This window comes from Hylaeus volcanicus, chromosome 4 (genome assembly GCF_026283585.1).
Source record: "Hylaeus volcanicus isolate JK05 chromosome 4, UHH_iyHylVolc1.0_haploid, whole genome shotgun sequence".
Classification (NCBI taxonomy): Eukaryota; Metazoa; Arthropoda; class Insecta; order Hymenoptera; family Colletidae; genus Hylaeus; species Hylaeus volcanicus.
Genome location: NC_071979.1, coordinates 3,903,514 through 3,917,388, shown reverse-complemented (window position 1 = coordinate 3,917,388; position 13,875 = coordinate 3,903,514). Strand labels below are relative to the sequence as shown.

The window sequence follows — 13,875 nt, the reverse complement described above, 5'->3', positions numbered from 1 at the left end:
TTCCAGCAACTTTTCTTGGAGATGATAACGTGGTTTTTTTTATACGAATATTGAACACGTTGGAAAACTCAGTATCGAGTGCTAGAAATGAAAAGTAACGTACAGAAGGTCAGCTACCTGATATAAATACTTTCAATAGCATTTCAGTCATTGATTTCCAGCAACTTTTCTTGGAGATGATAACGTGGTTTTTTTTATACGAATATTGAACACGTTGGAAAACTCAGTATTGAGTGCTAGAAATGAAAAGTAACGTATAGAAGATCAGAACCTGATGATCTTAATCCAACCTTTAACTTAATTAATTTAACCCTTAAATAAAATTTCCAGTGGATTATTCTACAGTTTATCATGGATATCAAGGATATCTTTCGAATCGTGCAATGAAGTCGAAATCGTTAGAATAATTAATAAGTGCTCAGTACCTAGAATCATGAATTTATGTTACAAATGTATCTGTCAATGTTCGATGTGAAACACCAGTGCAAGTAATTTTCAGTGGTTATCACGTACATGTATACCTAAACACAAAGGGTACTTTAACAGAGTAATGTTTAACTGCCACATGACCGAATAAATTGATGCTATGAGAAATTAAATCATTAACTCTGTGTAGTATGCTAAACGCTATTGTTGGAAATCTTCCGCGCATGAAGTATCTACGCAATTCAACGATGAAATTGGATAATATATTTTTCAATGCAATGGCTCAGCAGTAAATAATATCGGTGCTGTAGTATCGATAGTAGAATCGATTCAATGGTTATCGATGCAAAGCGAATGAAAATTATGAAAGCAGAAGCAGCTGAACATTGGGGGTCTAGATATTAAATCGAGGAAGGAACAATTTGTATCGAGTGAGTTGCTACGAGAGACACGGTATGCAAATCTCATTTTGTTGCACATCAAATGAAAGGAGATGATAGAGCGATAGAAAAAAAGGGTGACCGCAATGTCAAAACAACAAGCAATTCCCGTCGATCGTCAGGTACAGGCAAACCAGATGAAACAAAAGTCCACTAGGAGTGGTTGGTTCTTCTTATCGATGCAAAACAGTGCGGAGGGTCGTAGCAATTAAGAGATAACAAGGTTTCCCCCTCGGCACCCCTCCAATTAGTAACACCCAGGCCCCCCTCCTCTTACCGCTGTTAGACCAGGAACAACCCCCTTAGGCTTCCTTTATATCCACTATTCTACCCACCATCCTCATCGCCCCTTCTCGTACTTCTTTCTTTTGCCCCTTGTTTCGGTTCTGTTCGTTCCTTTTTTATTTATAATTATTTCCCTCACCCCTTCTTCCTGTTTCGACATTTTATTCCACGCAGATTTCTCTGCAAATATCCAACCGATAAGGTAGATCTATCAAGATCAGCTACAGTGGGTGTAGAAAATATTCGTACACCGATCTTATGGTGTTTTTAGATGCTTAATCTACTACTTTATAAATTTATGGAGTACTCTTGCTATTTTTTAAATATTAGTTCTCTATTTGAATTAATGCGATAGCATGTTTTTCATTTAACCAGATATAAATTAGTTATACATAGGATCCTCTTGTCAATTTCTTAATCTACTACTTTATAAATTTATGGAGTACTCTTGCTATTTTTTAAATATTAGTTCTCTATTTGAATTAATGCGATAGCATGTTTTTCATTTAACTAGATATAAATGCATTATACATAGAATCCTCTTGTTCATTTATCTGCAAGTTTGACCTTGAATGACCTTGAGTCATAGGTTGTTAAATTCGTCTTAAAATGCACTATTTGATGGTGGATAAAAAAATGTGTCATTCCGTTTGAACAAAGAAAGTTGATCTTCACCTCACCTTAGACTGTCCACCGGAAAAAATAAAAGTTCCACCATATGATGCCCTCTTCGGTATTAAACAACTTTCATTTGAAACACTTGCGCGTACAATCAATATTTTCACCCTGTATAATTCATATATAGCATGTAAGAACTGCATACAAAAATACGAAAATGGTCCATTTGACAGGTCGTGGTAGGTTTAGTGTTAATGTATAATAACAATTGATCTATGACGATGGATACTTGATAATTGACGATTCACGATAGGTAACGATCACCTGAAGAATGTTTAAAGATTTCACGAATACATTGAATTTTAAGATCATTCTACCTAAAACGATGGATACAACCTAGATTTCTACAAACATGTACACGAAGAAGATCAATAGACAGCGTCCCTTTATACATTTATAGAAAATTTCAATGTGCAAGAACCTACAAAATGCAAACAATATGCAAGAATATAAAAAAGATTGAAATAATGTTCACGTTATAATATTTACAGAATAAAATAAATTCCTATTTAGGTTCAATTTTTGTAGGCACGTTCGCGAACATTGTATTTTGCATAAAGATCCGGAGTCTAAGAATCAATAATCAGATCGAAACGTCGAATTAAACTTATGTAATCAGTTTAGAACTTCTTAAAAAATTATTCTTGCCTCTTTATGAGCCTCAGTTTCGTTTTCCAGTAAAGTAACGTCTTCGTCACTTCCGAAATTTCTTTATTTATCAATCCTATTGAAACATTTAAATATTTGGCTTCCCCTGTCGTTTGCATCGCGAATTCCGTTCTATTCTCCCATTTCTGTGCCTCGTTCGAATACCTCGATCTCCCGCTGTCGAGTTTCCTTTGCATTCCGGCTCCCTGGCCTGTTTGCATAGAATAGCGGTCCATGGGGAGTTCTGGCGAGGGATCGCAAGGTGCCACTCGTGATGGAAGGTACATATTATCCGGCGCTGGTCCACAGTAGAGCCGAGCGAGGGGAAGTGCGAGGAAATTGAGCGTACGTAAAATTTCCGCCTAGAGGAAGTACATGAAATCCTCGTCGGTGAATCTACTAGTTGTTGTATCGCGCGACTCTATCGTCCGGCATGGTCCTTTCGAGCGTAACTAACGACTCATGCTGCCCCAACCATCATAGTAGGTACAATCAGAAACGGTGCAGGGACGAATGAAAAATAAAGTTTTTATCTCTGGCCTTCCATTGTAGACAAAAACAACTTTGAAAGACTGATGGATACAAGTAGGTGTTTTTAACTAATTGAGAATCTCTATTATACAGGGTGTCCCAGTCTAAGTGATGCAGAGCTCTAAATAACTTTGTTATTTAACGAGATATGATGGTCAAGTTTCGTTTTTCAAACGGAACTCCATATATATACTTTTTTTTCTATACAATTCGATAGTACTTTTCAAGACGAATTCATTAAGCTTTAGTGTATGTAACTCTATATGCAGTGAGGAGGTAATATTTTTGTCAAACTGTCGAATCGAAGTAACGTTATAAGTGTCGCATTTCCACTTACGAAAACATCCTAATGAGATACAGTTTATACTAAAATTGATTAAAGGGTTACACCACTTTGCTTACATGAATTGCCAAGCTTCTTTAAGAATTTTTATTGAAGCCATAACAAGATTTCATTTGCATCGAAGTACGTTAATGTATTGTATAAGTATTCAACTAGAAAAGGTTTTTTTATCTTTTTCATTTTTACAAAAATGGCGGCTTGGCAGACGATTTATTGGAGCGTCTGTAAAATAAATGGTATTGCGGTTGGAATCATAACTCAAACCAGGTTCCAGCTAGAATAGTGAAACAAAATTAATTAGTTTCATTTATTAAAGAAAATGGACCCTCCCAACTGCGACACCTGTGATAAGAAAATTACAATTGACCACCTACTGAATGCAGAAAATTTGAGTTACAAAGAAGGAAATGCAACTTAACATTTCGATCCATCAATATCATCTGAATTGGACAACAATAGTACGAATTGTAGAAAGATATCAAACAGACAGATCGTACATTTTATATTAATAAATAACTCTAAAAGGTAACTGTTTAATATTTATTTTTAAAAAACCACCCTACAACTTTACATATTTTCGTTTAAACCAAATGAAATTTTATTTAGTTACTCTTCATGTTCCGATGGAAAGTATAGGCTACTTGATTTATAGCTTTATAACTTTTTTAATATTCAATTTCCCTAATAACGTTGTTCTATTGATCCGTGAACTTGGCGGCATGGTTTGTTCAAGAAACTCTGCTTTAAACGTGACTTTGTTCCATAAATCAACGAAGTACTTCAACATTTTCAGTGGCTTCCGATTTCAAACATTTCGAATAATTTATTTGATTTATTTATCCATTTAACGTCAGTAAGGCATAAAGCCTGCGATATTATACGAACAAGATAAACATTCTTACAAGAAATAATATGTGCAAAGTGAAATGCTATTACTCAATCTAAACTCAGACGAATTCCAACGAATGTGAATTTGAAAATCGTGTATACCAGCCGCTCTATGCATTCAATGTTACCTGATGGAAGTTCGTTAAACATTCGCGAAATCGAATGGAAATGGCAGCTCTCCCTAACTGAAAATATCGTCGTGCGTAAAGGGTTAATTATTTCGAATTCAGTGCGTTCGAATGGAAGGCGCATCCGATTGATTATTATCGAAACGGACGAACGAGGGTGTTTGATCGAAGCCGTCCTCGCTTCACATGGATTTACAGCATATTGTATCCTTCGTAGCGTTTACACAATCGTGCTAATAACCGTCGGGCGCCATTTCTTTTTTCACCTGTAATTAAGTAATTACGTAATGAACGTGTCCGTATAGCAACGAGTGTGCTTGTATCAATTTTGCGGTCGAAACGGTTTAATTGAAATACGAAAATGAATAGGGGAATTTTTGCACAAGAAACTTATTAAAAGGTATGCAATTTTTTTTATAAACATTATATTACAACTGAGTCAAATCAGTTAGTCATCGTCGAATTTGAAGTTCTATGATTTTACATGTCTACATATTTCCAACCGTACGTTACAAAGTGTTATTGAAAATGAAATTATACAAGCAAACATAGCTCGACATTTCATTGTTTTTTTTAACTTCCTTTTAATAATATATATTCGATTGCAAATTCTTTTTTAGACCAGTCATTTTAGACACCAAACATTGCAAAAAATACTGTAAGCTTCCTTTTTTGATATGTTGCTAGAGATCACCCAGATAGTATAAATCCAAATTTTCGCACATTTTTCAATTTTTCGCAAAAAAGTCACCAAAGGAGTATCCCGACGATAAAAGTCACTGTTACTTTTTTTAAAGTAGATACAATTTGCTAGGATTTGAGATGTGCTAGAGCTCCGTAGCGCCATTAATTCTAGAAATACAGTTCTGCGAAAATTAACAAGAATATTACATTTCTTATATCCTTTCCAAATTTTTATAATAAATTTGTTCAATTATTATACCAAAAAATCTCATTTTTCTATGCCTAAAAAAAAATACATTTTCATTAAAAAAAAATTAAGCACCTAGCTTCAAGACATGTGAGGCATATTAATTTTCCTTAAAAATATAGAGTTTCAACTTTATTTTGTCGTCAGAATTTAAAAAAAAAAATACTTTTCTATCAAAAGTTACGAAGTTTTGAACAAAAAATTTACTTTTTAACGACCTTGCTGCGAATGTATGATACGAAACTTTTAAAAAAGTTTTTCTTTCTTTTTTTTTTTCAAAAAACGTTTCGAATCTTCTAGTAGACACCTAAAACTAGTGCCATGAATTTTTATAGAGAGTTTGCTGTAGTTTAAATAGCCGAGAACACCAAAGAAAAACCATGTTGACCGCTAGGAGTGAAATATTAATTTAGTAAATACATTTCAGTCTGATCGTAAAGTAAATGAATAACTAAAAGTACTAAAATGATGCGTAGAAGTACGACGGAGAATCGCGTGACGCGCGTCGCGCACCTTTTTTAAAGAAGGGGATTCGGATCGTTTTCGGAATAAGCTCCTAAGTTCCGCGTGATAGGGCTAAATCGAAAGAAATCCAGGTTCCAGGATCGAATATTTCAAATCCACGCAATCGCGTAGCTTGATAAGCTGTTTTGGATCGAAACGTCGGGTGGAAGTTCGGGGTCCCGGCGTGCAAAGGTCGTTAGCAGAGTTTCGAGCGGTGCATAGCAATGAGCCTTGAAAAGGGGGTAGAAAACCTCCTGGGAATCTAGACACCCGTTACGTGGAAACTCGTACGAAACGAACGGGCTGCTCTACAGCACAAAGGGGGCTGCCTTCGGGACTAAACTGACTCACGGCAACCGGGATAATCGAACTCGTTACGAGCATTCTCTGGATTCGTTTCGTGCATCGAATAGCCTATGTATCGGTTTCCCAATTCTTCTGTATTTCGAACACCTCTCGCAACAAATAAACGACTCATGTTTCATCCTGCGTCAGCTTTACGTGAACAGTCGAGGGTGTTCAAGTTCCACACTTCGAAACCTCGATTAATTTATATTAAACCGGGAAGTCGTAAAGGAATAGAAATCATTTTTTTTTAACACGTTCACGCCGGCGTGCGCCACCGGTGGCTCACGCTCGCGTGTCTATCAGATGACGTGTACCACCGCGCCGCCCCATGGAGAGAAACATAAATAGCAATTCGGCACAGTGAGGCGAGCTTATGAATGTTGTATATTGGAGCAAAAAATGAATGTTCAAATTTCAAAACCTAAATACATTTCAATGAATCTTTAAGCCTTTGGCAATTATGTTTCACAGTGCCTTTTCGTTTTGCTTCACTATTTACCTCATGGCATCTGAAATTAGTTACGTTGATCTATTTATCTTTCTCTTTAATTTACATTGTAGTTCTTGTATCATATGACTTCACCGAATGTATGCAATATTTAATGTTGGGGTCGTAGTAATTCTAAAATAAACAGAAAGACGATTTAAATGTACAACAGAATTTAGATTTCATTGTAGAAGTTATAAATGTTTTATTCAATTATAAATATCACCTAAATTCGTCCAGAAAAAACTTTGCACCATTTGTTTTTAGGAATGTGACATTGTTAGCGATTATTTTACACCGGTGCAATATTTTGAAAAAAGTATGTTTTTAAGTATGTTTATTTAAGTTGTCTGTTGAAATGACAACGTAACAAAAACATTTACTTACTTAGATATGTTTATACTCTTCGCGAAATGTGGAATAATTTAAGAGAATACTTAAAAATTTAGCCTAAAATAAAGAGATCGAATGCATAGATTTCTCAGCAAGTTGTCAACTAGGTTAAAAAGTGTTAAAGTTAAAGTCATTTCATACGCTTGACATTGTTCTCCACTCAATACTATAACTCTAGCAATTCTATAGATTTCTTTTTCGAATTTTGACGAAACATTCTTGAAATAGTGTATCGTTACTGTAACAGTAATGGAGCGAAATGAATCGTACACAATTCAGTAATGTAACATAAAACATAAAATATTGTATATATATATTAATTATTAATAAAACGAAAGAAACTTTCGGGACAACCTAATAGTTGATACGTACAATTTTTTATCGAATTTCAATGAAGAATCTGTTACTTCTTTGTTTATATTTCGTACAATTGTTCGGAAATTGAACAATTTCTCAATCTCAGTGAAATGTTACAAAAAGAAAAGTAGTAAAATTGCGTGTATTCGAAGCATCGCTTCCAGAAGCATAATTTCTCAAAAGTCTCCTACCACTTTCACAATGAGCGGGTCAATTACGTGTACCGCGATTATCCGTGCATCGGCAGTAAGAGGAACGCGTAGAAAGCGCGCCACTCGGCGTAACGTCGTCACATAAATCTAAGTATCCTGCTTCCTCGTTGTTGGTCACGAGTCAAGCGACCCGTGTTGATTTCGCAGTGTTGTTTATCGACCTTGGACACGACTCTATCGTAATACAGGACGGCGCTGTTAATGAATCTAAATACGCGAACAAGCGTAGCGAAAAGAGACCAGGGACCATTACCAATCACTCTCCTCATCCCTTGTACCCTCTCCGTTTCGCTCGCCGGAAACATTCGCAACGAAGAAGGAAGGGTCGAAAGGCGTGTTCGGGTTCGCCGAGTTGGTCTTGTTAGACCTGCGAAAGGGGATTCTGATCAACCAACCGTGCGGACCTTAAGGGCTCTTACTCCCATATAGACACGCTTCGTTTCTCAATTGATTCTTTATTTTACAATCGCCGTGACATCGTAAAGGCCATCGAATCCCGCGTTAGGATGTTCTGCGTATGCTTGTCACTCTTGTTAAACTTCGCGTCGAGGACACCATCGATTTTTCCTTTCGCTCGCGTACTCAGGCCCCCGACTGCGTTTGATCCTCCATGCGTGAACCTCGTTAAGGATTCGGATGGAATCTTAACGCATCGGTTTTATGACGTGGACGTGACCTCTTCGCTATTTTTATCATTAGGTTGTGGTAGATTGAGCCCAGTCGCGACAAGGACGGCTCGTGTTTTGAATTGTTGGTTATATTAACCCTTAAATGGACGATTTTTGTTTCACGTTTTAAAAAAATATATTTGTGTAATAGACATGTATTACTGTCTAGGAAAAATAAGTAAAAAAATCTAGACATGAATTTACTATACTTTTTTTTGCAATAATGTGAGTGTTGTTTATAAACTACATTGCGCATTCATCAATTTTATCTGTGATGTTTAGTATGTTGTTTAAAAACAACATTGTCCATTTAAGGGTTAAGGGCTAAGGCCGCTCCAGGTACCTCGAAAAATAAGCTAATTTCGAGAATTTTTTTGAAAGATTAATTAAATGCAGCGACAAATTCAAGTAGAGTAATTTTATTAACACTTTATTTACCGGGAGCCTATTTTTAGGCTTTTTAATCGTAGTATTTAGGTATTCGAATTTATTTACTGTGTTGATGGCTGTCTACTTACGGTGTTCAGTGTTTGGAAACATATTTTGCTTTCGATGTACCTAGTGACAGTATGGAGAAATTATTGTCAGCCTAGATTGGCATATGCTACTGTTGAAAATTCTTTTTTGAATTCAAGACTGTTTCTAAATATTCCGGTAGATGAAATGTTAAATGCGTATTAATGTGTAGAAAAGAAATTTTTTATGTGTTTTTCTTCTAGATTTTGCGTTCTCAACAGCTTTCGATTGCAGCGACTTCTGTGAAAGAAATTATACAAATAATATGAAATTGATGGAGAACCAAGATTTGCTATAAAAGAAAGGTTTCCCATCGAAGATTTTGAAAGAATTACCATTATTACAGCACCGTAATTATGGTGCTATTGAATAGCATTTTTAAAAATATCAAATACGTCTAATTTTTCATTTTTCTAATCTGATATGCAAAATAATCTAATCTCGTGAATTTTGTTTTAAAAATTAATTCAAAGCAGTGACAAATTCAAGTTGGATATTTTATTAAATGTGTATTAATGTGTAGAAAAAAAATTTATTATGTATTTTTTTGTCTTCTAAACTGTTTTTCGTCTGACTTCTGTGAAAGAGATGACACCAATAATATCAAATCAATGGAGAACCAGGATTTGGTATAAAAGAAAGGTTTCCCATCGAAGATTTTGAAATAATTCCCACTCCCACCCACAGGAATTGGAGGTGGGGGTCAATTATGGTACTATTGAATAGCATTTTTAAATATATCAAATACGTCTAATTTTTCATTTTTCTAATCTGATGTGCCTTCTTCGAGATATCCCCAATTTTCTGTTTTCTCAATTATCAAAGATGTTTGACTCATTTTGATTTATGTCGATTACAGCGTCAACCAGAATGCCATAACCAAATCTGCAATAAAAAGTGGGTGTTCTCATTTAAGTTTTTTATCTTATTCCACTCCTATTCCCAAGGGAGTGACGGTAGGGATCGAGTTTAGTATAATTGGATGATAATTTATTAGTCGAATGCCTTAATTTGGTGTTTAGCATATACATAGAATACAACGATTTTCAGCATCAGTTTGTTTAAATATTTCAAACGTGTCACCAAGATCCACATTCGTTTATTACACGGAATTGATCGACCTTTATTAGCAAATGTCAGCCCAATAGCGATTAACCTTTAAACAACGTTGCAAGTCAACTGCGGAGCATTTCGAGCGGATAAATTGATCGCCCGTTTCGCTCGGTTTCCTGTTCCTCGAATTAGCATAACGATCGATTCTTCTTCCCATAATCATCCATTTCCTTCGTTTCGTTTTCCAGAAGGAAGAAGCCCTACCGAGTCTTCCAGTGCCGGATTTGGAATTAACTATGCAGAAGTACTTGGCCCAGGTTGAAGTAATCGCCCCGAATCATTTAGAGAAGACCAGGAGCTTGGTGAGAGCTTTTCTTTCTGGGCCTGGGCCGAAGCTTCAACAACGTCTCGTAGAACGTAGCCAGAACGTCACTAATTGGGTGAGTCATACCGATTTTTTACACTTTTTCGATAATCAACCAATCGAATTGCAGCTATCACTTATCGTCTGTACAGTGTGTCTCACAAACTCTGATCACTCAAATATCTTCGTTATTTGATGTTATTTGGTGAGAGATTGTTTCACACAGAAATTGCAAAGTTTAAACAGATAACAAATTTTGATGAATAATTTTGTTGAGAAAATTGTATTACGCAGTGTATAAACAAAATGCAGTTTCCTTTTTTTTACGAAAAGACAGCTCCAAAAGTATATTTAAACATTTCTATTGTCGTATTTTTATTCTATCCTTTATCTTAATTTTTGTTATTTGTTATTGCTAATTGTAAGTATGGTTTCACGTGATTATTCAGTGACTACGTTAGCCTAGTTATCTCAAGCATAGTCGTTAAGTGGTTAGTAAAAACGTAATGTTAATTATCCTATTTATGCGACAATTTACTTTTTATCGGATTCCATAGTCGTAATGGGAAACGACCTGAATTTTGACGTTTCGAAACGGCTAGAAACGTGGCGGAGTTTATGCAAACTGTTTCATTAAAGATTCAGAACGTAAAAGGTTGGGCAGAGCGAAAATGCGAAGGCTGAGCAGTCGAAAATGATAACGGGGAAGAAAAGTTCCTGACTAGTCGGTACAACACCATTTTCGTTCCTTTTTCACTCCGCCACGCGGGAATATTCTGTTTCAATAATACAGTATCCTTGGAGCTGAATATTTCAATATCTTTAAAGTCTTTCAAATACCGCGGAAAATCGTCTGTCAGAGTTCTTATTTCGCGTAGAATGCAGTTCTTCGTTGATTGCATTACTTTAACAAATGGGGGAATCATGTGGTAGAACTCAGTAGATCTTAGCTAGCTACCTTAGACCTTAGGTAATTTACTTTCCTATATATTTGTAATATAGCTGTGGTAGCTAAAATAATTTATTTTAACTTATTTACTTATTTATTTTAATTTATTTATTTTAACTACCACTAGTTAGTTAAAAATATATGGGAAACTACCTAAGGTCTAAGATACCTAGCTAAGATCTACTGGGAAATTGCTCTAAATTAGTTCGCATAACGGATGTTATTGGAAATGGGTAATTAAATAAATGTTTCAGTAGTAAAGAACTGACTGGATGAAAAGTCTAGTCACAGGGACTAGACCAAGATTAGTCGTCCAACAATGTAACCATTCGTTAACGCATGTGTTCATTTGTTCAGAGAATTGTTTATGTATAAACATCCTTTCACGCGTCCAGCATATCAAGCGTCGATTAATTTTTGTCCAAAATATTCCAACAGATGTTGTACTGTATTATACCGTATTGTGTCGTATTCTATGCGGAATCAATCTGTGCCATGTTGTGTTATAGTGTATTATATGTTGTGTGTAGTGTATGCTGTGTTATGTTATGATATGTTGTATACTGCTTGTATAAAGCTAAATACATTATATTGTACCATGTTGTATTACATCGTGTTACACTGTTCTACGCTGGATAAACCTCTACTTTTAAGATCGCTCAGTGGGCAATCGATCTACCAAGAGCACGACATTTATTAATTATTATACCGTACAGTAAACACAGTGCGATGCATTTAAAACGTAAGAAAACTCGTCAGCATTATTACCTATCGAAAACGGACCGACTCGTCCATAAAATCGACCGAATTGCGTTTCAGTAGCAAGAGATCTCGTCCAAATGAACGAAAAGAATTAAATATTCACGGCGTAAAGGCGCAAAAGGAATCAGGTACGAATTACGGAAACGGGAATCCAGCTGGCAGCGATAATAGACAAATGGCGAAAAGGGGACGTACTTTTTCCGTCTAAGTGGCACAACAGCGTTTTCGTTTCAGGCCACGTTGCCGTTCGTAGAATTTACTTCTCGTGGCATCAGCCTACGCGCGGGCTCCGTGACTTTTGCGATCTCCCCATCCCGTTTCGCTCGGTCCCGCGGGAATCCCCGGTTCGATGCATACCCCGCCATAAGCCCCCGCGTCCCCACGGCCATCCGGTCCGAGCTCCCGTGGCACATAAATAAATAAATAAATGGATTTACGAGGGCTCGCGCACCGACTCGTCTCGCAACGCTTCGGTGGTACGGGAACGAGACGAGCCTCCCGCGCTCGAATATACACCGGAACAATGCAAATATTGCGACAAGAACGACAGAGGGGATGACAAAAGGGTTGAGGAAAGGAAAGCGCACCATTCGTCGATTGGAAAGAATAAAGAATCTCTGCGGCGCGCAGCGATATCTTGCGTGTGTGTTTTTTTTTATATTTAATTTGTTTAAGGTTACATCACAGGTTATTAGCGACCACCTTTCAGTTATACAACTTTGACACTAGGATACATTTGAGATATTTACAGTTGGTGTGCATTCATGTGTTACTACTAGACTGCGGATCTTTATGCAAAATAAATTCTTCGCGAACGTACCTACAAAAATTGAACCTATATAGGAATTTATTTTATTCTGCAAATATTATAACATGAACTTTACTTTCAATCTTTTTTATATTTTTTGCATATTGTTTTCATTTTGTAGGTTCTTGCACATTCGAATTTCCTATAAACGCATAAAGATCCGCAGTCTGGTTATTACTTAGATTTAAATATTCTATGAAACTAATTATATCGGGTGCCACGTGTTCATCATTCAGTGCTGCTTGGAGATTTCCTGGTATGTTGAATTTCATTCTACTTGCAGCGATATCTTGTTTTTGGTATTCGGCGTTTTCGTTTCTTTTTCTTACATTTGTAAGAATTAGCTGGCCGGTATTTTTTTGGCGGCACGCGAGCATTGTCACTCGCCGATCGCGAACGGATCGGGCAGAAGTGTTTTCGATTAACACTTTGCTTCGTAAGAATTCACCGATCAGCGTTCTTTTGACGGCACGCGACCATTGTCGCTCTTTTTTGTTTAACAGAGTCGATAACCGTTGACGAGCAGTCGCAGATCTTCCTGAATTATGGCACGAGACACTGTGCAACGCTGTTTGAAGTAAAAGTATTCTGTAGCTTTCACTATTCTGACGTATAATGTTGAAATATTATGTCGTTAGCAGGATTATGCTCTATTTCGATGGAATACTGAGCATTTTACAATAATTCGCTGCATTATACAGTGTGTCGATCACACCAGTGAGTCGCTCGGTGGATTTTGTGGAAGTCGATCGTATCGAAATAAAATCATTTTTAGTAGAGATTTGTGTTAATCTACAACCATCCTGAAACCCTCTCACACATTCAAGTTTATAGTCGGAGAACCAGTGGCGATTTTACACGACCGCTCATTAATTTCAATACACCATTTGTGATTTTTTTTCGAGTAGCAATGCAATTATCATAATAAGCTATGATGAATTCATTTTTATTGAAATGAAGTAATCGTGCTTGAATTAATCAACAGATTCATTGGATGCAAAACAGAACGGGTGCTAAACGCACACAAAGTTGCACATTTTTTCTCTGGCGTTTCTATATTATTTCAATGCTCTATCAAGTATGGCAATGTATTTTTCTTCACATTTCACTGAACGATACGAGTCCAGCAGTTAGGTCCAAATGACAAATGTGCGAA

General features: G+C 36.4%; 1 protein-coding gene across 2 annotated transcripts in view; it reads left to right on the top strand.

The window, feature by feature from the left end:
* LOC128875942 (vesicular acetylcholine transporter) overlaps window positions 1-13,875 on the top strand; it is a 128,134-nt gene that overhangs the window by 63,510 nt on the left and 50,749 nt on the right. For both annotated transcript variants that reach the window (XM_054121983.1, XM_054121982.1), the window contains exon 4: window positions 10,085-10,276. In XM_054121983.1, the coding sequence (XP_053977958.1) occupies window positions 10,133-10,276 (144 nt within the window). In that variant the 5' untranslated portion in view covers window positions 10,085-10,132. The remainder of the gene's footprint in view (window positions 1-10,084; window positions 10,277-13,875) is intronic.